The sequence below is a fragment of the Malaclemys terrapin genome, chromosome 16, assembly GCF_027887155.1.
Source record: "Malaclemys terrapin pileata isolate rMalTer1 chromosome 16, rMalTer1.hap1, whole genome shotgun sequence".
Taxonomy (NCBI): domain Eukaryota; kingdom Metazoa; phylum Chordata; order Testudines; family Emydidae; genus Malaclemys; species Malaclemys terrapin.
The window spans coordinates 24,659,673-24,684,980 of NC_071520.1; the positions used below are offsets into that span (position 1 = coordinate 24,659,673).

Below are 25,308 nucleotides of genomic sequence, written 5' to 3' on the forward strand. Positions count from 1 at the left end.
CGGCTCACTCCCGTCTGGCACTGGGCAGGAGAGCTGCGACTTCTGCCTTTCTGCTGAACTCGGTTCATCCCGGTGTTACCTTGTCCTCCCCACCCTGTTTGTCCGTTTCATCTGCCTGCAGTGTCCTGTGAGCTCTCTTTGACGCTTTGTCTTTGAGACTTGGCTGTCTGGTGCCTAGCACAAGGGAGCCCTCATGCTTGACTGGGGTTCTGAGGCACTGTTGTAAATAGAAAAAGAATAATAAGACGTAGCCACAGAAGGCATCTCGTTCAAGTGAAGAACTAGGAACTCAGTAGTGGGATATTAAACCAAAAGAGTCCAATAACCCCTCAACTCCTCGCCCCCCCCCTTTAAACACGAGAGTGGCAAACAGTGCAGCTCCAAATTAAGACATAAACAAGGAACTTTGCTGCTCTGAGAAATGTTTTTCCTCCATGGAATTTTCATTCAGCTATTTTTTATGCATCACATCTGTCGTCAAGATCCACAGGCCAGATCTAACAGGGACACTTTACCCAGTTTGTGGCCAGAAAACACCCTGGCTGAGGCAACAGGAAATGTTAAAGGGTTATTCTCCCCTCCCCTCTGTTAGCCCCTTTGTTTTGCTGATGTCTCACGGGAAATGGTTCATGGTTACATTTTCTATATCTGTCACAGTGCTGGAGAGAGAGTGTCTCACATGGCCAGAGTGTTTCCTTTTTTGAACCACTCACTCTTTTTCTCCCCCCCCCCTTCTTTTCAACCTTTCACAGCAACAGTTGGAGGAGGAAGCAGCCAAACCACCGGAGCCTGAGAAACCGATGTCACCCCCGCCTATTGAGTCCAAGCATCGCAGCTTAGTGCAGATAATCTATGATGAGAACAGGGTAAGTCACTTACCGACCAGCGCTTGCTGAACTGACTGAGGTATTAACCTGGCGGTTGTGCTGTGCATATGCACTCTCTACTCAACTAGTTTCGCCTGTATTATCATCAGGAAATGAATGCTTGTAACAATTGACCGGGGCCAGGCCAGTGGGGGGGATCTGGATTTCAGCCAGCAGCACACACAAGTTGCCTACCTGCCATGTGATTTCTTGTGGAAATTGCGAGAGATGGCGGTTGGTGGATGTTGACAGCCAGAGCAAAGGGTGTTAATTACGTAGTGTGGCTCTATGTGGCATGTTCTATTGCTGGAAGGGGTGAGGGTTTAATGGGGATAAGCTTGGGATTTGAAATACTGACAATGATGCCCGGGAACCTGACGCGATCAACCAACAAGAACCACTCAGCGTAACATCCTCCTGGGGTAAATTGGGTTCTTGAATTACTGTATGCTGACCTGTAGGATGATCCCTTAGAAACTCCCCTCCCATGGCTGGATGTGCTGGGGTGTGTGTGTGCTTTCTTGGCTGCCCCCTTGCCCCCCAATGATGGTCGCCTTTCTGCGTAGCTTGTAAGCACAGTATTGAGTCTGACATGTTCAAACTTGGGTGCCCCAGACATCCAAATCCCATATTTAGGCACTTATATGGAAGTGGCCTGCTTCCCAGAGGGGCCTAGCGCCTGCAGCTCCCATTGGTCTCAGGTTTGAAAATGTTGGCCCATGCCATCTGCAGAGCACTTTGGTATCACCGGGGTTATCTGAGAGGTTATCGCCAGCATTCTGCACCTGTCTGTGTGCGGGGTTCCCTGTGAGCTCAGTGCTGCTCCTGTAGGGCAGTGTGTGGTTGCGACCCCCGGTGGGGAATGTGAGACCTTTAACATTTAAACACAATCAAGCAAAGAAAACCTCCCCCCCTTTGCCCACACCCTTACCCTTCAAGGTCAAGGACTCTCTTTCAGCCTCTCAAAACACATACAGCTATATTATCTCGGCTTATTGTTGTCGTAATTCTTGTGTGTTTTTACTCTTCTGCGGTAAATGTGAGGGTATTGCGGACATTTTTGACTTTGAATAAGGGGTCATCAGCCTGGAAACGTTGAGAAAAACCTTGCATTAGTGCAAAGAGTTTGCCCTTTATTTGCTTTCTGAAGAACCGCGGTGCAGGGCAGAGCCTGTGGCTTTAGCTGTGCCAAGTTCCCAATCCCTTGGACTTGGGGAATCCAGTGCTAACCATGAGTGTGATTATGCAAAACAGACTTAGAGAGCCTAAGGGCGAAGGGGGGATTTAAAGGACCATGTGATCTGTGTTGAACACCTTAAACGGGGCAAGGCGAATGGAAGGGAGATTGACACAAATGAGCGCTGAATCTGTAGCATTTTAACGCGGCAGCAAACTTTAATAAAAGGGCGAGTTGGAATTGCTGACAGTGTGTAACTCTCCTGGACTGCTAATTCATTAAACACAGCCACTGCCTGCAATTGGGGTCGCAGGAGAAATGAATCTGGCTGGGTGCTTTGCATTGACATTAGAAAATTGGGCCCTTTTGTAGATAATCAAGCACATTCATTCTAGGTGTTGGGTTTAATGGATGATTCTGCATAAAAGGAAAGTGACTAGCTGCTAATTGTTTTGAATTGTGAGTCCTTTGAATTCCCTGTGAGCTGCAGAACTCCAGGTGCCTGACTTTTAAAGATTACATGCCCTGGGCACTACTCAGAGGTAAAGCAATTACTTTGGCGAGGTAATTCTTTATAACTCATAAACACCTAGATATGCATGATGCTGTGTGAAACTGTATAAAGAGAGAGGCCAAGAGTTTAAAAAATGTGCATGCCTACCTTGAGACGACCTAAAGGGACTTGGGTTTCAGGGGGCAGGCGCATAAGCACTTCCTGAAAACTCTTGACCCTCTTTAAGTCCTCTCCAGTTGTGCACTCAACATAACTAGTCACTTTGGAGAAACTTGGCCAAAATCCACCCGAATTGCTTAGGCTTTAGGTTAAGACGACAATACCAGGGAGTGGGAAGACCAGGATGAGGACCACAGGATCATGCAGTCACTTACGGGAGTAAGCTTTTTCTCACCAGTGTTGGGGAAGATGTAGCTTGTTGGGTGGGATTTTGAGCACATTGGGTTGGATTGGTTTGGGGGCAGGGTGGGTTGGTTCGTTGTCTTTGTTTCACAGTCTGGTTAGCTGGATAACTGAAACATTATACTGATGATCTGAGAAGGGACTGGAGAGAAGACAGAGTGCTGTCATGGCCTGACGGCTCAGGAAGGTTGTTCCAATCCTAGGGATCACTCTTTCAGTGTACTTGCTGGGTGCACAGTGGAAGGTATAAATGGATTTTTGCAGCAGGAGGGCAGGCAGAGCTGGACTGTCCCTGGAACAGTGTCATCTGTTGGAAGTGCCATGACCCCATGATTCAAACAGCACTGAGTGACAATACTGCCTGTCCAGCTTGCTTGGGGCTGCTGGGGTCACTGAACTGTCCAGTGGCTGGTGCTGAAAAGAATGTGAAGAACAATGTGAGTTTAAATGTGCCCTTGAGAGCAAATGGTAACAATGAACTGGAAGCAGCTGAGCATGACGGCTTGGCTTCAGTTCTTAATTTGTGGTTTCACTTTGTCTGTGTTCTGCAGTTCATGCCCCAATACGCGAATATTCATTCCTGCCCAAAACCTGGCTTTGGTTTTGCTATGAACCTTCGTAATGGCACGTGCTTGTTCAAAACAGGTGTGGATCAAACGGAGGTCAAGTCCGACTCCAGATGACTAAATAACACACTTCTTCCACGTGTAGCTGTGTTAATATCCATGTGATGGCTGGGTTGTGCTTCTCTTTTGGGGGATCCCATGTAGAATAACGTGAGGACACATTTTAATGGTAAAAAATGTAAATAAACAATCAACCTTTTTTTAAAAATAGAAGGCCTGGCAGGCTGCCAGCCTAGCGCTGTGAACTGAGATCACTCGTCAGCTGCTGGGGAGTGCAGTGGTGCAGCCTCTAGAGGAGGGAACAGAACATGTGTGGGAATCTACATGCGCATACATACGAATCAAATCAGTCTTGCAATTGGCGCTCTAGTAACACACAGGACAAGGGTTTGGGTTGTGTTTATTCAGCGCCCCTCTTCCGCTGCAGCTGCTCTGAATAGGGATCTCCCAGATCCTCCTTCAGGCAGCTACCAGGAGATTCAGCCTCTCCCCCCACTTCCCAGGGCTGCCTTTCTTGGGTGTGCATTTAACTCCCTTGGGGGCTCAGTACCAGGGAGAGGTTGACAAACTGAAGGTAACTCAGTGAAGAGCAAAATAAATGTGTGTGACAGACCCAGACCAGTTGGGTGCAGGAGTCTGGTAGAAGGCAAATATACTGGCCACTGGATGAATAGTTTTCTGTTCCCTGAGTGACCAGAGCAGGGGCTGCCATAGAGCAATCAGGAACCAGCTAGAACCAATTAAGACAGGCAGCTAATTAAGACACCTGGAGCCAATTAAGAGTTTACTAGAATAAATTATGGCAGGCAGGCTAATCAGGACACCTGGATTAAAAAGGACTTCCCATCAGTTAGTGGGGGGCACGCAAGGAGCAGGGAGTGAGAAGGCATGCTGCTGGAGGACTGAGGAGTACAAGCATTATCAGGCTTCAGGAGGAAGGTCCTGCGGTGAGGATAAAGAAGGTGCTGGGGGGAGGCCATGGGGAAGTAGCCCAGGGAATTGTAGCTGTCACGCAGCTGATACAGGAGATGTTGTAGACAGCTGCTATCCACAGGGCCCTGGGCTGGAACCTGGTGTAGAGTGTGGGCCCGGGTTCTCCCCATCCCCCCAACTCCCTATCTGACACAGGAGGAGTTGACCTGGTCTGTGAGACACACCAGAAGGGAAGGTCTCATTTGGAAAGGGATCTGGCCGGTCCCCAACCCACCAGGTGGGACAACAGAGACTGTGGAGATTGTCCTCTGTTTCCCCATGCTGGCCAGTGATGAGGTTAGCTGAGTGAACGGCAGGTTTGAGCCTCTAGCAAAAGCGGCCAAACTGCGGGCTGGCGTGAACCACTGAGGTTAGCGTAGGAAAGCGCAGGACCCATCAAGGCAGAGGAGGAACATTGTCACATTTGTAAGAGTGGAGGCATTTGGATGCTGCGGTGGTGGATACGGTCTCAGAATCTGAATGAAGCAGATAGAAGAAGTCTAGACTGCGTGTTTAATTTGTTACACTAGTTCTTGATAATGAAAGGATTTACACACTTGTCCACACAGTGTTGAGATCTCTTATTGGCCACTGATTATTAGGGTCTGCGTAGAGCTGTGTTAGTGGAGCGTGACTGGTCGGTTTCTGGCAGTGAAAGGTGTTCCCACCACATACTTTGTAGCGGTGGGCTCATAGAAGGAGGTCACAGAGTCAAACGTAGCCCCATGAAGCTGAGTTTCAAAAACAGTCCTGAACATGAATGCCATTAGGTTGATGTAAAAAGCAACAAAGAGTCCCGATACATTAGGTTGATGGTTAGGAAGGAAATCACTGTTGATGCATGTAGCCCAATCACACCTCCCAGCTGAGATGTAGAGAGGCTACCAGTCAATTGCTGCAGAAAGCAGGGTTGCCGGGGAGCCAAGCATCTGTATTTTGATTCACGGAGGGGTGGAGGTGTAGTAGTGTCAGTAGAAAGATATCCAGTCCCAAGGGCGATCCAGCCAGCCGAGAGAGGCTGTTCCAGGGTGGGAGGGAAAGTTTGAATCTGTATTTGGGGTGATAATGCGTCCCTGGATCATCCGTTTGAATTCAGAAGGAGGAAAACCAGGCACTTGTTTAAATGCCAAAGCAAGGGGTTAGTGCTCCACCCCAAACTGGAGTGTCTGCTTGCCCAAGTGTGTGGGTCCCCCCCTACTTACAGGTTGTGCCAGGCGAGAGAGAAGAACACACTGCTAGAGATTCTAGGCAATCAAGTTAGCCAGCTATTGTGTGACCTACTTTCTTTTTAGCTATAGCTGTGGTTCTTCAGGGGTGAGTCGATTCTAATTTTAGCCTTGTGGTTCATGGGGGAGTTGTATTTCTTCCCACCAGCGCATTGGGTAAGTGGCGCAGAGGAACCCCATTGTGTATGGGGGCATAGAATATCGGCTGGAGTTGTCTGCATCAAAGCTTTCCTCAGAATCCAGGCTCTCCTTTGACATTCACCTTAACACTATTGTGCGTCTCTTCCTCCCTGTGACCTACTTTACAAGTGTGATTTGAAAGGTTTCTCTGCATAAGAGAGATTTATGATCTTTGGTAAATTTGACCTGGGATCCCTTTCTTACTATATGCAATGTGCTGGACAAAATTGTATTCCGGAAACTTATGGCTGTGAAGATGGGATTAAAGAAGAAGGTAGAAAAACACAGGATTTTGTTCTGAGAGAACTGGCTGCATTTGCTTTTTGGATGAGATTTTCAAAGGCATAAGTGGCAGTGAAGCGTACGGACACCATTGACATTCATCTCGTGGCCATTTGTGCCTTTGAAAATCTCCACCTGTGTATATTGATCCGAGACCCTTTGTCATTCCATCCTCAGTGGGCGTTGGAAATTGCGCCTGCAGATTTTGCACTTGCCCCCTTTTGCGTACAAGCCCAAGACGTGGCATAGCTGTGCTGTGACCACCCAGACTGTGCATACAGATGTGGGCCTTGTGCCCACACAAGGGTGTCCCGTGGCCAGGTGCAGTTTTAGGGCATGTCTGTGCAGCAAACCAGGGTGTGACTCTACCACATCTCAGCTTGCTACACAGGAACAGCTTACCGTGCTCCAGGGCTTTCAGCACCCTGCAGTGAACATTCATATACAGCAGGCTGAGGGCTGTGGATTCACACCCTGGTTTGCTCTGCAGCAACCCGCCATGTAGAGAAAGCTCTAAATAGAAGCACGTTTGAGATGTGGCCCAGCATTTTTGCTGCTACCTGAGGACCAAAGCACGAATGCACCAAGGGTGAAATTTTCAGAGTTACCCAAATCCCATTTTCAGAAGTGACGGAGGCACGTGGGAGCCTGAGTCACATACAAGTACTTTTTGAAAATGTTACTCCGGGTCTATTTGCAAACTGTCCTTGGAACCCTCCTCTTGATTTGACATTTGCTGCTTGATGCTCTGTGGGATTCTGCTAAGGACACGCAGGGCCATGGCAATCACAGACACCTAAGGTATGTTCATTTCACACAGTAGTATTCCCTGCTCCTTGGGCTCACCGCCAGGAGACCAGGCCTGAGTTAACCAATAGAATCTGCTTCTCTAGCCGTTGTCAAGTGCCGCCAGAGGTTGATTACGGCCGGTAATTATGTAAGAGGAAAATGGGTGAACACTTGAATTTAACTGTGCAAGTGATCTTCAGTCTCCCCTGTGGGAGAGAAGGATGAATATAGCTTGGGCTGACACCTCTGAGGTGGTAGGAATCTCCTTAGAGTTTGTAATTAGTCCTCCTGGGCTGCATTATTGTCTCAAGGCAGCCTCCCCTGTCATTTTCACATTAAATCCCCATAACCAGGGCACATGCATTGGGTGTATTGTTGTTAATGTTTTTATTCCACAAGGCTGTTCTGTGGAGATTCCCCACCCCCACTCCCCGCCCTCCCCGCTTATATATTTTTTCTGACATTGCTGACAAATTGCCTTGACATTTCTGGCCCTGAGTAACTCTGGTTTTAAGCAAAAATTCCAGGTCTCCTGTTCAGAGCGGGGTGGTTTTTTTCCCCCCCGATTTACTTTTTGAATAGAACTCATCACACTTTTGGTTTTGTTCATCTCATTTGTCAGAGTGCCCGGGCGGATGCTCTCCAGCTCCAGTCAGCAATCCTTCCCATGCTGCCTCTGCCTGGACAGGGGAATGCACCGTTTGTGGCCGTTAACTCTGCTCTCTGAATTCCCCATCACTGTACACGCACACAGAGTCACTTACAGCCTGTTGTCAGTGCATGCCCATGTGTATGTTTCCATGATTTCCAGCATCTCTCTCTCTGTTCATGGAGGGAAATCACTGCTCGTGGGAAAGGGGAACCTCTAACTGGTAGGACACTGGGTTGGAATGTAGCTCAGGGTGGTGGTAACGTATCATGTGAAATAAGTGTGGTGGGTCTCTGTCCTGTTCCCATATTCCAGTCTATGGCATACTGTCCAGCATGGCAATTTTCAGACTGCCTATTACTGACAGGAGAGGCTCAGGATTTGGATAGCTCAGTCTCCATGGCCCCTCCCTTCAAGCAAGATCTCATGCCTTTCAAAAAAACATACGTTCTAGTTCAATTGCAAGATATGAGCTTCATGCAGAAATTGCTGGGGGAAATTCCCTGGCCTGTGCTATGTGGCTTGATGGTCCCGTCTGGCCTAAAGTTCTTTGAAGCTGTGAATCCTCTAATCCTTCAAAGGCCATATCTGCACTGGAGAGAGAGAGAGAGAGGTTTCAAAATAGTTTCCAAACCTGGCTAATATCTATAAATTGGTTTTGGATGCAGTTTGGTGGAGCAGGCCCTTACTGGAACACCGGCTTTCTGCCGGGTGAAGCAGTGACTGGCTGTGTGGACATTTTAAATGACCCTCTCTAGAGATGAATAGGGCAGCTCAAACCTTGCTGAGAACTGCTGCTCCAGGCGGCCTGAAGGCTCTGGAAAGCATCCACCTTCGGAAGGACTTCCCTGCAACAGGAGAGCTAGAATTTACATCTCAATAGCCCCAAGACACCAACCAGGTCAGGGCCCCATTGTGCTAGGTCCTACCCCTGCTCTGTAACGCTCACTCCCATGTTCTCCTCCCCCATTACTGCCTCCTTCCCACCTCCATGTTCTCCTCCCCCATTACTGCCTCCTTCCCACCTCCATGTTCTCCCCCCCCCATTACTGCCTCCTTCCCACCCCCATTTCCCCCCCTCCCCTTTCTTCCTGAAATCCTCTGTAGAGCTGCTTGTGTGTGTAAGGAGGGAGCTACATTTACAGCACATCTCTGGGCAGCCATATACCTGCATCTCCTTCAGCTATTTCTTCCCTCTCTTGGGGCTCGGCTATTTTACCCCATGGTTGGTTCATATCTGGGGTGGAAAAGCTGCTGACTGAACTGGGGCTCTCATTAACGCCAGGCACCTTTCTTCACTTAGCTCAGTGCACTGTGAGGCTCAAACTCTGGCTTTCCTGGCGTCGCAGGGCTATAACTGAGATTCAGCCCAGAGACTTGATGGCTTTTATCTCTCTCCTCTGAGACAGCCAGTCTCTGATCTGAGTGTCAGAGCTGTCCTTTGAAACACGGGCACATCCGCTTTCCTTTCAAGTGTTGAGCTCATCACTTCTCTCTTTTGGAGAGGAAAAGTTAATGTCAAGATGCTCACTGCCGCTTTTTATGTTCAGCGCCACTGCTGTGGGACCGTGATTAACCACCGTGTCACTCGGGTTTGGATGTAAATCCCTTCGTTCTCCATCGCAGGTGCGGGTGCTGATGGGTTGTGGCACTGCTTGCCCTTTCAGGCTTTGCTGTCAGGCTTTTGAAAAACGGAGTTGGATGCAGAGCAGCCAGTGGAAGCCGGCAACAATGTCTATTTGGCTCTTGGGATTGTGTCTGTGGAAATCAATAAGATTAAATTTTAATTTGTTTTCTGTCTCAGTGCTTGTTCCTTCAGAAGGGCACTGCTATGTATTTATAGATACAACACTGTGGTGGAAAATTGAAATTCAAAGGATTTTTTTATACTTTTTTTTTTTTTTTTAAATCCTACTGCTCTTATGTCTGTATGGAATGTATTTCCCTGTCTATCCATTTGCCCTCATAAAGAATGTTCAGCATTGCTGGTTCTTCCAGAAATAAATGAATAAATAAACAAAAGATTTTAATGTTCCCAAGTAGAATCTAGCCTCTTGTTATCTATTTAGTTTCTCTGTTGCAACAGGCTTAATCCTCTTGCCCTTTAAAGACATGGGGTGTGATTTTGATCCCATAGTGGTTTTACACCAGTGTAACTGTGACTTCAGTTTTCAGGGTAGCAGCCGTGTTAGTCTGTATCCTCAAAAAGAACAGGAGTACTTGTGGCACCTTAGAGACTAACCAATTTATTAGAGCATAAGCTTTCGTGGGCTACAACCCACTTCTTCAGATGCAGTGGACTTATTCCTGATTTATACTGGCCACTATAAATCAGGGCTACAGTGTCAATGTGAAAACCCTGTGTTAAATAAATCTGTATCAGTAGAACACCTTTTGAATAGGGCTGTCGATTAATCGCAGTTAACTCATGCGATTAACTCAAAGTTAATCGTGTTTTAAAAAAATTAATCGCTATTAATTGCAGTTTTAATCACACTGTTAAACAATAGAATACCAATTAAATATTTTGGATGTTTTTCTACATTTTCATATACATTGTATTCTGTGTTGTAATTGAAATCAAAGTGTATATTATTTTTTATTACAAATATTTGCACTGTAAAATAAACAAAAGAAATAGTATTTTTCAATTCACCTCATACAAGTACTGTAGTGCAATCTTTGTCATGAAAGTGCAACTTGCAAATGTAAATTTTTGTTGTTGTTGTTACATAACTGCACTCAAAAACAAAACCATGTAAAACAGAGCCTGCAAGTCCACTCAGTCCTACTTCTTCTTCAGCCAATTGCTAAGACAAACAAGTTTGTTTACATTTACAGGAGATTATGCTGCACTTTTCTTACTTACAGTGTCACCTGAAAGTGAGAACAGGCATTTGCATGGCACTTTTGTAGCCAGCATTCGAAGGTATTTGTTAGATATGCTAAATATTCATATGTCCCTTCTCTGGAACGGTGACCGAAGCATGGACATCTTCCATGCTGTTGACACTCGTTTTTAAAAAAAATGTGTTCATTAAATTTGTGACTGAACTCCTTAGGGGAGAATTGTATGTCTCCTGCTCTGTTTTACCTGCATTCTGGCACAAATTTCATGTTATACCAGTCTCGGATGATGACCCAGCACATGTTGTTCATTTTAAGAACACTTTCACTGCAGATTTGACAAAACACAAAGAAGGCACCAATGTGAGATTTCTAAATCTAGCTACAGCACTCAACCCAAGGTTTAAGAATCTGAAGTGCCTTCCAAAATCTGAGAGGGACGAGGTCTGGAGCATGCTTTCATAAGTCTTAAAAGAGCAACATTCTGATGCGGGATCTACAGAACTCGACCCACCAAAAAAGAAAATCAACCTTCTGCTGGAGGCATCTGACTCAGATGATGAAAATGAACATGCGTTGGACCACACTGCTTTGGATTGCTATCAAGCAGAACCCGTCATCAGCATGGACGCAGGTCCTCTGGAATGGTGGTTGAAGCATGAAGGGACATGTGAATCTCTGTGGTTTGAGCTTTGGCCTACTAAACTCAGGGTTGTGAGTTCAATCCTTGAGGGGGCCATTTAGGGATCTGGGGCAAAAAAAAAAAAAAAAAAAAAAAATCTGTCAGGGACAGTACTTGATCCTGCTGTGAAGGCGGGGACTAGACTCAATGACCTTGAAAGGTCCCTTCCAGTTCTATGAGATAGGTATATCTCCATATAATAAAGTTCCTTTTATTGTTTAACAGCGTGATTAATTGCAATTAATTTTTTTAATCACTTGACAGCCCTACTTTTGAACATTAAAGCTAAAAGAATTTTAAAAATCTAATTTACTTATTGATGTATTTATTTTATTTTTTGAGCTCTGCTTATTTGGACAACTAAACAAAAAAAGACTGATTGGTTTCACTTTTGTTTCTGGTCACTTTCACTCTCAGGTTCTGATGTGCTAGACAATTAAGCCAGGTTTGCCTTTCAGATGTTACAGTGGGACAGTTTAAACAGGAAAAAAAAAAATCTTTTTATTGACATTTAAAAATATGCGGTAAGCATCGCTTTAGCATTACAGATGTGTTGCAAACAGACAAAATTCAATCATCTGAAGTTCCCAGCACCTTGGAACCCTTTTGTTTTCCATCAGAGATTTAAAGCAAAATAGACTTTTGCCCTCTGTCTATTTATTATCTTCCTCAGGGATCAGAAGTTCCATGTAAGTGTGGGATTTTCTCTGTCCACTGAGAGTCATCCAGACCAAGTGATGCTGTATCCTAGGCTTTCAGAGGGGCTGGAAATAACTGCAGTAAGTGCGGTAACACCCAGAAAGCTCTGAGGAGAGGAGCGTAAGCCGTACTATACAGTGCTTCTGACAAATAGATGCTTTCCTATAATTGTGCTGATGACTAGACTTTACTATCACTTTCAAAGCCCTCCTTAGCCTTTTAGTTTTTCATGTTAAAGTGCCTTCTGAATGGGAGATAACTTTGAAGTCTGCTGGCTAGGATATTTATATGTAATTCCACACCCCCACCAAAGGTCTGCACCTCTGTCACTTGGTGTGATGGAGTATGACACACTCAGCCGCAGAAACCCACTTAAAATGACTAGCAAAAGCAAGTACTCGGAGACGAGAGAGGAACAGAAATGAGTCGGTCAGTCACGCTCTGCACAGGAAATGTTGGGAGGATTATTAATACACATCTCCAATATGACCCATTTCCCCAGTTTTCTTATTATGCTTGATGAGTCATTTGCAAACCGAGTTGGTTGTCTGCAGCACAGCCCACTGCAGATACTACCTGCTAGGTAGAATTTCAGTAACATTCTTTCAAACTTTCCAATTGTGCTTTTGTCGCTAGAATAGCAGCGCAGAATTCACAGTGCCTGCGATGCCTAGTTCAGGGAGTTCCCATAGGGAATGGTGGACACGCTCTTGAAAAGTTTTATTCTCGGCTCTTCAACTGTGGGACCAATTGTTGGCCGTGTGAATTCCACGCATTGCACATCCCTTTGTTTCACGAGAGTGCTCGCATCACTGAGGTGACAGGAAAAATAACCCCCTTGCTGTATCAGTGCGATAGGGATTTCTTGATTGATGGAAGGGAATTACGTGTCTCCTCTAACTCCACCCCGGCGACTGAGATCAGACAGAAGGCTCTGACTAACAGACCCTGGATTCGACTTTTGAGGACATTGGACCAATACTGAGGCCTGGTCAAATTGACTCAGTTACGTCACTCAGTGGTATGAAAAATCCACACCCCTGAATGACGTAGTTAAGCTGACCTAAATTCTCACGTAGGCAGTGCTAGGTTGGCAAACGAATTCTTCCAGCTAAGAGTCCTGTGGCACCTTTATAGACAGACGTATTGGAGCATGAGCTTGCATCCGACGGAGCATGAGCTTTCATGGGTGAATACCACTTCAATACGTGTGTTAGTCTGTAAGGTGCCACAGGACTCTTAATCTGGATCTGTAAATGCAGCAAACACGGCTACCCCTCTGATACTCTTCCAGCGAGTGCCTACTGGGGAGGTGGATTACCTACACCGATGGGAGAGCCCTTTCTGTCATCTACACTGAAACACTGCAGTGTTTCGAGTGTAGACAAGCCCCTGAGCTAGAGAGAAGATTACGACCTGCTGAATTGGCACTACACCATCCTGCAGAACCCAAGGTTTTCCTGGGAGGTTTCCAATTCAAGTTTGGGCCATGCCAAACCCTGCTTAGCTTGTAAGCTGTGCCAAAATGCCATGGTGGTCTGACTCCAGATGAAATGCACCTGGAGTTGGGAGAAAATAAAAGGCTCTCTTGGTGTCTAGAAATTAAAACCTTTCAGATGGGGGCCAGTATTGATAAGCGGCAGTCCCGTCCCAGCTATCTTTTAATCTTAATGCAAAAGACCGCACATGCAAGAGAGATCTTTACATTTGACGTAATGAAACTGATTGATTATTTCTGTCTTTTGCCAGATATAGGAGTTTGATTCTGATCTGAGGTTTACACCAATCTGACTGCATTGCCTTCAGTGGAGTAACTTCTTATTTGCACCATTGTAACTGAGATCAGAATTTGTCCTGCTGCTTTAATATACAAGTCTTGCTACCCAGCGTGTGGTGGTGAATTCATGATCTAAATGGCCAGGCCAGAACGTAGTCACGCAGTGAACGTTTCCAGCACTGCTCTGGGTATTCTCCTGCCACTTTAAGAGATTTGTTTGTCTCAGTGCAGGACATACCTGATCCTGAATGAGAATGCTTACATTCTTAGGCATGGCCTGGCTTTGAGTGCTGCATTTGCTGTCTATGAAATGCTATAAATAACCCTGAGAGCATGGTTCAGCGCTGGCGGCTGTGAGTGTATATGGAACGATGGTTGGAAAAATTCCAGGAAAACGCCCCCTTCTAATTCCAGAATCCGCTTTCTCAAAGTAACTTCATGTTTCTTCATCTTTGGCTTTTGTTTTTACACCCCCCCCCCCCCCCACACACACACACCCCAAACTCACTAACCCCTCTGATACATTGGGAGGTTTGGGAGTCAGAGGATGCTGTGTTGGATTGTGATCCCTACAAGACGCTCTCGTTGCCTGTAAATTGCTCTAATGGACCCTTTTTTCTCCTCTCCCAGGCCAAGTTTCAGCAAAGGGAAAACCAGGTTTGTGTTCCTAGATTGAGGGTCCCACTGAAAACCTTTGCCATGAATATTTCTAGACCTGCATGGAGATTGTCATGGCCCTCACGGAGTTTCTTGTGTACGATATCACCATTGTTTTCAGGAGCGGGTTTAAGGGGCATAATCCTGATATTGGCAGGGGTGCCCCATCCAGCAGAGAATCTGAGAAACAAAGGGTTAAATTGGGACTCGCCAGCCCAGCGTCCAGCAGGGGACAATGGGGATGTAGGAGTCCTTGGAGGTATCAGGCATCAAGCCTCCAGGAGCCATGGTTGTGCTCAGAGGATGTACAGGCCAGTGGGAATCGGGGGAGGGGATCGATCATCCTTCCCCCTTGGAAGATGCCAAATAGATGCGGGTGTTGATGCTGGTGCTGATGCAGCCAGAGCAAGGACTGTGACTGCGGCCAGCACCTTAGATGGGGTCTAAGGAGAATTTTTTTGTGCTCTGTCACTGCTCCTCGCGCCCCCTAGGGTGAAGGAGAGTCTAGTCCATAGAGAGGGAAATCAAGGAGTCCATCCGGGATGTGAAGTCTGGGAAGGCAGAGAGGGGAAGCTAGGGGCAGAGTTTCAGAGGAGGCCCATCTTCTGGGATGTAGCTGGAAATGTGAATGGATCTCGGTGCCGATCTGTGTTAATACACCCCAGCTTATTTGTGGTATGTCCGGCCCCAGCAGCAGCCCAAGACATGATGCCGTGTGGAACGGGACACAGCGGGGAGATGCAAAGCAAACCGTGAAGCATGCCTGGAGCTTCTTGGGCTCACAAGCATGGATGCCTTTGGCAATGCCAGTTCCCAGCACTGGGAGATGAAAAGGAAACTGCTCGCTGCGCCGGGCGTAACTCAGTGGGTTTTTAGCTCTCTGTTGTTTGTAACGCCCCGTTAAAGCCGTGACATGACAAGTCTGTCCTGCCCCAAATGGGAAATAACCGTGCCCACCCCCTGGTGACCGTGACATGGCAGAATTAGGCTTCTTTCTGGTATACTCCGGGAAGCAGCTGGTGATAAATTCTGCGCAGTCGTCGTGCTGGTTCAGCTGCACAAGGGAGAGCAGGCCGTGATCACCATGCATTGTAGAGCCCTGCTCTGCAGGACGCATGTGTGCACTGGGGTACCAGGGGGTGGAGCGGGGCAGGGCAGGTAGATGTGCAGCTACTTGGCTCTGTTGACAAATGGGATCTATGCTACGTAGGGATTGATTATCCTGTCATGTGGGCCAGAATTACCAGTGTCGTAACCGAAGGGGTCAAGAGGGATCCCCTAATGTGGGTAAGGCATTAGACTGGCAGTCAGGAGAGCTGGATTCTATTTCCAGCTCTGCTACTGGGCAGCCTTGGGCAGGTCACTCCCCTGCTCTGTGCCTTTGTTTATCATACGACCCCTTGTCTATCTAGACTGTAAACACTTTGGGGCAGGGACTGCCCCTCCCTGTGAGCCCTGGTCTCCGTTTGGGCCTCCCGGTGCTACCGTAAAACCCATAAATCGTTTGCTCATCCCTGTATCTGGAGACCCCTAAACCCCCATGGGAAGAGTTAATGCTTTGCCTTGTACTATGTCCAATCGCACCTCTCAATGTGTACTTCCTAAAAGCGGCCCAGAGGAGGCTTCTCCACAGCCCTAGCAAGCTTACATGGTGCTAAATCCGGAGTCACTCCACTCAAGTAGAATGGCTGTGGTGTAAAAGGGAGCAGAATTCGGCCCCCAAGGTGCTAGCTCCTGTGTGGCAAATGAATCCGTTCAGAGGCTGAGCCACTGATGGATGGTGTGTCAGGAATCTGTACTGAATCTGGAAAAGGGGCCATTAACTGCTTGCTGAGGAACAGTGGAGGGAGTATAAAACCAGTGGGATTTTCATTCATCACACTAAGAACAATGCCTAGATTTGCTTGTTAATGTCTTGGTGACAGCGCAGTTAAATAACACACATTCAGAACTCAGGGCTGGCTGATGGAGTGTGGGGATGGACGCGCTGTAGGGTTGATCATTATGGGCTCAGTATGCTCCTGATGAAATCAATAGAGAAAAAAATCCCATTGACTTCCCGGGGAAGTAACATTGAGCCCTAAGTGGAATCCTGATGCCCGTTAGGTGCCCATAGAAGGGCACAGAAGCAGTGGAACTGGCACCCTTTTGCTGCAAAGACCCGGCTAATGCGGAGGAGCTCTAAGCCTCCTTTGCACGCTGCCCTTTCGCCTGCCTTCCTGGACCAGGCTCTTTGTCCCTGAGCCTGCAGAACGGGAGCGTGTTCTCCTGATGCTATTCGTCCTTCAGCAAAAGTCTTCTATTAGGAGTGTGGGGAAACTTTGGCTAGCTAATATATGTCATTAACATCTCTGCCGCCCAGCTCTTGCCTCGTTCTGTGTGGCCTTTTAAATAGCTTGTTACAGTTGTATTACGATCTGATAAATGCAGCAAGGAGCGTCAGCAATTACATTGTGTGTCAAGTGTTAATCAGGCAGCTTTCGTGATCGAGGCATTGCTTTGTGTCTGTACAGCAAGATGCCGTGCCCAGAATACTTTCCCCAGTGCTGTTTCATTCTGGAGATGTGTATGTTTAATCAGTTAACGCAAGAGGAATGATGTCACTCTCTTCGATTCCCAACTCCGTTCTCCCTGCAGTGTTTTGCTTCCGGTCGTCTCATTCACTTGTCTAAATATGTGTGGCAGCCAAACACATTCAGCTTGATTCTGAGGTAATCTCATCATACACACAGGCCTTCAGCAACATCAGCCTATATAGGTGGCGTCTGATTGTGCCAGGACATCTTGCTTTTGTGCACCAGGATCTGTGATAATGGGCCTTCGCAGTGAAAGACTGCCTCTAGTTTTGTGGGCACGATCTTGTGCCCGCAATTAATTGCGCCTGTGGTTAATCAGCGTGACGTTTTGTACCAGGCGTGCGCCAGAGTCAGTGTCGGTAAGCCATTAGGTGGATGCCTAAGGAGAAATGAGTGCACACTTGTGCACCGCTCACTAAATGCCTGCGTTGCATAGCATGCTGTTTGGGATTTTTCAAAGCACTCACAGTTGGCCTAACTCTGCTCCTATTGATAATCTCACCCACTGTTTTTAAGCATTCATACGTTTTTTTAATACCGCTGCGTCAATATTCTCCAAGATCCTAGTGTTTTATAGATCTCCCAGAGACCTGAAAATTCTAGGCTCATTGGGGTTAAACTTCTAAATGTTTAATATTGACAAGTCCAGGGACAGGCTTAACTCATACAAATTAGTGAGGATGAATGCACAGCCATGGAAACACATATAGTCCTTAGCATGCAGAACTAACACGTAGTGACCTTTGTCAGACGGGTGCCCAGGCCTCAAAGTGTGCAGCTCACTAATGGCATTGATCGACTCCAGTTGGCTTTTGTTGACTGGTTTGTATTAGTTACAGAACTGAGGCTTGTTTAACTTCAACTTCCTCCCTTCTTTTTTAAAAAAAGAAAGAAAACCAGAAATTAAATGCAGTATTAAAAGCTGTCAGTTGGGGTGAACTGCTTTTAAGGTTGAATCCTTGCATGTAAACATTACATGACGGTCTTTTGAATTATGTCATCACCTAGACTTTCTCAGACATTAGTATAATGGTTTAGTTTTTGGAACTTTAGATACATGTGTATCTAAAATGTATGCAGATGTAAAATCATGTAAACCAGTCTGTTCCAATGTCTGTGTGTAATGGGCAGAGTTAAGGTTGTTGTGTTCAACCAGAGCTTGAAGTGCAGCCATTGCAGTGATGTATTTTTGCATGATATTGTTCTGCTTCCGCACTGGTGAAGCAAGTTTATAACTTTATAATGAGATGCTACATTTAATTTCACAGGTAGGGATCTATACAACTGCAATCTATGGAGCTGTGATAGCGTTATATGAACAACAAGGAGTCTGATGGCACCTTAAAGACTAACAGATTTATTTGGGCATAAGCTTTTGTGAGTTAAAACCTCACTTCTTCGGATGCCCCATGGGGCTGACTCCTCCTTGTTTCCAGTTGTGAAATGGCAATGAAAGTAGCTAAAAATACCATATTACTGCATCAAGCTGCTTTCCCATGTAAGCAGTGGCCTGTGGGTGCCACAGGGGTATCGTAAGGTGTGAGGGCAAGTTGGATGATCTCTCTCTTCAGATGTGGTGCATTCTGCGGAAAGAGTGTGCAAACCGTGGTATTAGCGGGGATCCGAAGTCCTGGTCTGCCATCACAGTGATCTCTCATAGAGCGGGGGAGCTTCTAGCTAGCAACCCGCTTTCGTTAACTCGGGAGCAGAGCGGCCGTACGTGGTTAAAGGAAAAGCCACTTAGAGAGGGCAGCCTTCTCCATCGTGTGTTCTTCAACCTGATAGTTTGGCTTGTGTGGTTTCTTAGCTACCAGACTGACCCGTTAGTGGAGCTGATCTTTTAGCTTTCAGGGTAGAGCTTGTGCCTTTGGAGCCGAAGGATAAGAGTTCAAATCCTCCGCTTCCTCCCGGTGTAGCTGATGGGGCATGTCTGTCTCAAATAGCCGAGCCCGACAAGAGGAGTTTAAAGAAGCTCAGTGCACAAGAACAAATACCATTGCAATGTGTAAACAAGCAACTCTTTTTTTTTTTTTTTTTTTTTTTTTTTTTTTTTTGGATCAAACATGCTATAATCTAAGTCCCATTTAAGGCAAATTTTTGCTTTGTCTTTTCATCAAATTTGTACATTCCAAGGCCAGAACGGACCATTGTGATGATCTAGTATAACAGGGCCATGCTGGAGAGAGCGCCATTGCATTCCCAAATATATGTCGCAAGATACATTCTGGCAACTTCACAGATGTCCAGGGACTAGCAGAATTCTCAGCACCAAGGCGCTTCCTTAGAGATTTTGATGGGTGAAATGCAAGCCAATTAAGCTGCATCTCTTCACTGCTCGTTTTCTGTTTGTAGCTAATTGAATGGCCTCATTGGTAGCTGAAGTGATCTGGGGCTGATTGGAATATAGCCTGCCTTGGTGAGAACAGAAACCAAGTGGAGATAATACAACTGACCACTGGGTGGCTTCCATGTCTGCGAGATAAACCTAGCTCTGAATGCTGGCGCGGTCTATTTTGCAAATCTGTGGTGGGACAGATTGTTGGTCGTCACTTATAAAGCGCTATCACAGCCCCACCGCCACCTCTGCTACAGACTTTGAAGCACCCCCTCCCTCTGTATGAAACGGTCCTGTATCAAATGACCCAAACAGAAGAGACTTGGAAAAACGGGGGAAATCAAATGGGTATCTCAGGGATTTAGCTGCCCAGACATGGCCCTGCCAGTGAGAAAGCCTTGCCCCCTGCCTGACAATCACAGCCTATTGTTTTGGGCGGGGGGCCTAGAGTGAAATGTGGGCCTACATTTACCATGGCCCTAGACTAAGAGGCTTGATATCGTGGTAAGGGGACCTCGAAGTGTGTCCAATGGCTCTCTGCCAGCTAGTGCTGTGTGCAGATTACAGGCCCCATTGATTCCCAGGCATCTCTGTGCCAGTCAGCAGGCAGACAGGTGTGAGCTGCAAATGCAGCAGCTACTGAATCATCTTCAGGGGACGCCCAAGAAGGAGCAAATTACAAAAATCTAGCTGGGCATGGTTCACCTTTGAGAGGAAAGTCTGTCTGGGCATTCAGAGAGTTGGCCTTGCTGAGCCCCATCCCAACATTATCTGTTAGCCTCTTAGCTTCGAGTTTGGCGATTCCTCCTGGTCCCACCTATTGTAGGTAGACCTTTATACTGGGCTAAATATGCAAGAAAGAGGCGACCCAAAGAGCCATGTATTTTTTTGCAGCATGTTTCTCTTTGCCCTTTGCTGGAACTGCATTTATTTGTGTTTGCAAACAAACTCTCTGCTTCCTCTCTCCACCTGCTGGATCCGTCAGTGAAGTCACTTATGCCATCGCACACTATCCCCGTGAAGTGTCTCCACTGGGGGACCAGCGAGGGGAGACAATCCTTTGTTAACGAGGAGAGAGACCGAGAAAAGGCTAGGGGAGCGTTATCGTTCGGGGAAAAGGCTGTCCTTTCCAGAGACGGATGTTCCTGGTTCATCTCTGGAACAAGTACAGCCCAGGCAGGTGGCAATGCAATCTCCCCACACTGAATCCACTCACTGGCCTCGCCCCAGAGCTGGATGGACCACATCTGGGGATGGCAGGACAGTTCATTCTCTCCCATCTCTCTGGAGTCTCTCTGTCTGTCCGTGGCCTGTTTGATCCCTGACCACATGGAGATTTGCCAGCCAGGGAGCCGGTTGCGCTGGAGGTTTCTGTGATGTGGACACTGTTCTACTAAGAACAGGCCTGCTGCACCAACTCGGTTCACAGCGGCCACTCAATAGGCAAGGGACAATTGGAGGGGGAATGAGACCACACCAAGGCACCTTTGAAATCTCTGCATGTTTTCTTCACTTGGCAGGAGTCCCTCTCCCAGCCCCATCTGGACTGGCTGCATAGTTCATTAGCACCACGATTCCACTCCGTGCTTTCAGTTAGAGCTCTTCACACCTGTTGTTTTACTCGAGTTGCACCTGAGCCGTGAGCCAGGCTGTAGCTTGCAGCTGGTTTATTGGGTGGTAGTTCAAATACAAACCAATGTGATGGCCCCCCGCTGGGCCAGACTAGCCTTTGAGTATCAGGGAGAGCCTGTGACTATTGGGGATGGGGGCGCTGGCCGCTCAGAGAGAGGGTGGAAATACCGGGGCTGACTCTGCTCTCATCTCCCCCATTCCTGCTGGCGTAACACCACGGATTTCAGTGAGTTGCTCCTGACCTTATGCTGGGGTGAGTGAGGTCAGAAGCAGACCCCTGTTGCATCTGGAAATTCGAGACAGGGAAGGGGTTGCTATAAAATTCCAGGAGCCAAGTCTCACCTCTGCCCCCTGCCAGCTGTCTGCGTCTCCTCTGTGCATTGTTTGGGCATTAGCTTGGTGGAGCTTATCCTTGCTTCGGCTGCTTTGGGGGTATTTTTCTCTTCCAGCATCCCCTGGAGCAGGAAGGGGTGGGCCAGGAATGTTTTATCTGTGTCTTTCAGCAGGCCATGGCTGTGGGGCTCTCACCGTGGCTGCCCTTGGGCTGTCTGTGTAGAAGAGCTCTCTTGCCCACAGACCCCTTGGGTGGGCGGTAGCTTGGCATCTTTGGGTTGGAGACTACTTCACTAGGCATGGAGACTACACGTGTTCAGAACTTGGGCTTCACCTTGAGTGGGGCATGGCCAGTCTCTGTGCCATGGAGAGAACAGTTCTTTACAGCTTCACAGCTACGAGGGAGGCAGTGTGGTCTAGCGGATAGAGCACTGGACTGGGGCTGGCGAGACCTGGGTTCTATTCCTGGCTCTGCTGCTGGCTGACCTTGCCCAAATCATTTCACTGCTCCGTGCCTCAGTTTCCCCACCTGTTAAATGGGGATCATGATATTGACCTCCATTGTGAAGTCTTCTGAGCTTTACTGATGAAACGTGCTGTGTACGAGCTGCTGGTGGTGGTGGCATTACTCTGCCTGGTGAGGAAGGCTTCTTTGCTGCATGATTCAGTTATATTGGGGTGATGTCAGCGGAGTTAGTTCCAAATCACAACAATGTGAGAGGAGAATCCACTCCGTTGCACCCACACATCCTGCAGCGCGTGGAATAGTTTGAAACTCATCCTGGTTTGCTGGGCAAATTTTCATTGGTCAGGTGAACTCCCTGGGGCTGGTTAGTGGACGTTTAGCAGGTTAGTGGATGACTGCAGACACGTGCTTCTTTTTTGATCCTGGGACCGAACCTGCAAAAGTGCTCACATGCAAATCCGCTCTTCTGTGTGGGTGTGCAAGGCCCTGGTATTTGCACACCTACGATCTGCATTTGCACTTTTGAGGCTCTGCCCTGGGATGATGTAGGGAATAGATAGTTGTAAATCTTGGGAAACATAATAAAGCCCTTGCATTTGCCGGATGAGAATGGAGGTGAGCTGTCAGCACGGCATGTGGGGGATTAGCAAGGCATCTCCCATCACAAAACATTGTAAGTGCATCCAGCTGTGCGCAGGCATCAGTGTGAGAGGGGCATGTGCTTTGCTGTCAGAGAGGGGCCGGTATCAGCCTCCTCGATCTAAATACCCCAAAGGTTGAAATCCTGATCCAAATTTGGCAAATAGCCTCTGTCTTTTTATAGTGCACTTAACGGAAACCCAGCCCTCGGGCTGCCCAGCCTTGGGAGTGTTTGAAATCCAAATCCCAACCTCGTGGCTCTAGCCCATCTCTAGCGCTTATTGGGATGAAGCGGTGAACGTGCTTCAAGAAGGATTCCCCCCCCCCCCACACTCCGCTGTGTTTTAAAACCCTGGGGGAGCTGCGCGCTGCCTGCGCTCCCCACGCTAAACCCTTCAAGGCAGCAGTGGAATTTTATCTCTCCCCCCCCCCCTGCCCCCACCTTCTAACCCTCCTGAATGCTTAACATTCTCTGTTTTATTTAATACGTGTGTATAAAAATCCATCTCCCCAGCCCCTTATCCTGCCAGGTGTTCTGCTTTATGTGATCAGCGCTGGGTTACCTCAGCAGTGTAAAACGATCCAGACTTATCGGGCTGTTAGTACCAATCATTGAGAAGCCTGGCTTTGCTAGGGAGAGAGCTTTTGACTGGACATGTCATCTTTTATTTAGCTTCCCCCGCTCAGTGAACCCCTGGCTTTTTTCAGGCCTGTTTAATTAGTAACCACTGAGCACATGATGACACATGTTCCTGCTTTCCTAGTAAGTGCCAGGTAGTTTTGCCGGGAAGGGGGATGTGTCTTGTGCTGGGGAGGGGAGAGGGAAACTAGCAAGGGAAGGAGCTAAGGGCAGCTCAGATGGAATGATCACATGTTCGTGAGAGGATGAATCCTAGAAAGGGCATCTCTCTCTGTCTCTGTCTGCTCCCCCTCCCGCCCCCTCGTGCTGTGCTAGTGCTGAGGTAATTGTACAGAATCCAAACGCCTGAAAAGTGAAAGAGAATTCAGTTGCTGCCGAGAGCGGCCGAAGGGCTCCTAAATGAATAAGCCCTGAGGAGGAGGGGACTGCTTGGGCAGCATGGAGTAGGTGCTGGCGTCTGGATTGTTTTCTGCAGCTCCTCTAAGGACTATGCCGTTAAACTTAGCCAGTGATGCCCTTTGCCTGCAGTGTTGTGTTGTGTTGCGGATCTGGGAGCTCTGCTGCTTTTAACCTTTTCTTTCCCCTGGCACCTTAGAGGGGAGGTGGGGATGGCTGAGTTTAGCAGCAGTTTAAAAAACAAAAGGTTTTGAAAAAGCAGGGAGAAAAATGAAGCATGGGACTGAAATTGTGATCGGCAAGAGAAATAACTTCTCTTCCTATCCCCTCCCCCTTCTTCTTTGCAGAAAAAAGCAGAAGCGGCCCACAGGATCCTGGAAGGACTGGGTCCCCAAGTGGAACTGGTAAGTCTCGTCTCACAACATGGGGATTTGGAGGGCAGCCAACTTTGGAGAGGTCTTGGGAGACCAGCGCACCATCCTATGTGTAAACCATAAGGAGGAAGTGTGCTGCTGGCCAGAATGTGTCACTGGTGTGCACCAAAGAGGAAGCAAAGTGGATAGGGTGAATAATCTCTCTCTCTCTCTCTCACACACTCACACTCACACTCACACACACCCATGTAGCTCTGTTCTGGGAGCCTTAACCTGCTTCTACCTCTGCCAAAGGGAGAACGATGGGAGGGACTTACCCAAAACCTGATTGGTGCTTGACACTGCAGTGGTGAATCCGTGACGCTAATGTTTTCCTCCACCACGTTCCTGGTACTATGCATTCAGTGGCTGCTGAACATCAGGATGGTGTGTGTGGGCGATCTCATTGTGGGTCCTCCTCCCCAGCACAGTTATAATAGGAGAGCATGCGGGGGGGAGGGGGAGGGGGGCAGGAGAAGTGTCAGAAGAGCATGTTCCAGGACTGCCCGTTCTAGATCGCAATGACCTGTCAGCAATAACTCTGTGAAGTTGTAAGAGTCCAATTTCCGTCTCTCTCCGCTGCCTGTCGTACTTCTGGGAGCAGTGAAAATTCAATCATCGTTGTTCATGGTTGCTGTCAAATTTCAGCTGTCCCCTCCCCTCTACCCAACACACCCTGCTCTGTCTCCAGCAAATGCCAGTGACGATATGATTCCTGAGCTGTAGGTGAAAACAGCTCATTGCGGGGCACTGTGTCGGAGCTTCCCAGGAGAACTCCCTCTACTCTATATAAAGGGAGCAGTTGGGTGGGGGGAGGATTGAGGGCCCAGTCCTGTATCGTGCTGAGCACCCTTAGCACCCACTGACTGCAGCCTTATACAGACAGGTACTTTTAGGTCAAGTGTCTGGTGGAATCTGCCAACTGAATAGCCCCTGGGAAGAGGGGGGTGGGGGATGAGCTGGCCTTGCCAGTTTTAATTCAGAAGTGTTTGGGATAGCATGGTATTGTGTGTGTGTGTGTGTGTGTGTGTGTGTGTGTGTGTGTGTGTGTGTACAGGAGGTGTCACAAGGAAGTTAATGATCCCCGGTTCGCCTCTCAGTTAGGGAGATCGTGCATAACTGTGTCTCCTTGTAGTCCCCAAGGAGTTAAACCCTTCAGAGTCTCTCTCTGCTCCTCCGGTTGGCTGTCAGGGCTGGGTGCTGGTCCTTTAAATGCGGTGTGTTTAAATAAATAAATGAATGGCACTGGGTGGTGTTTACTGAGGCTAAGCCTGTCTCTCTGTTCCAGCCTAATCGCTGTCCGTTCTAGCCCCACTTCTGAGTGGGGCATGGAAACCTGGCCTGTATGCACATGCTGCAGAACGGGGCTTACGCTCTTTTCCCATCCCCCACTCGCTGCCACGTTGTGGTGAGCACAACAGGGCCCCAGCCACGACAAGGGCCCTCGAGAAGCTACTGGGACCCAAGAAATGAGGTTCATATGCAGCTACTCTTCTGAATCAGAAAGGAAATTGCTCTAGGAAGGAGGACCGA

The 25,308-nt window shown here is 47.8% G+C and overlaps 1 protein-coding gene across 9 annotated transcripts in view; it reads left to right on the forward strand.

Moving 5' to 3' along the window:
* The window catches only part of NCOR2 (nuclear receptor corepressor 2), a 395,163-nt gene that overhangs the window by 184,963 nt on the left and 184,892 nt on the right, over positions 1–25,308 (forward strand). For all 9 annotated transcript variants that reach the window (XM_054006074.1, XM_054006082.1, XM_054006083.1 and 6 more), the window contains exons 6-7: positions 753–866; positions 23,710–23,766. In XM_054006074.1, coding sequence (XP_053862049.1) covers positions 753–866; positions 23,710–23,766 — 171 coding nt within the window. The remainder of the gene's footprint in view (positions 1–752; positions 867–23,709; positions 23,767–25,308) is intronic.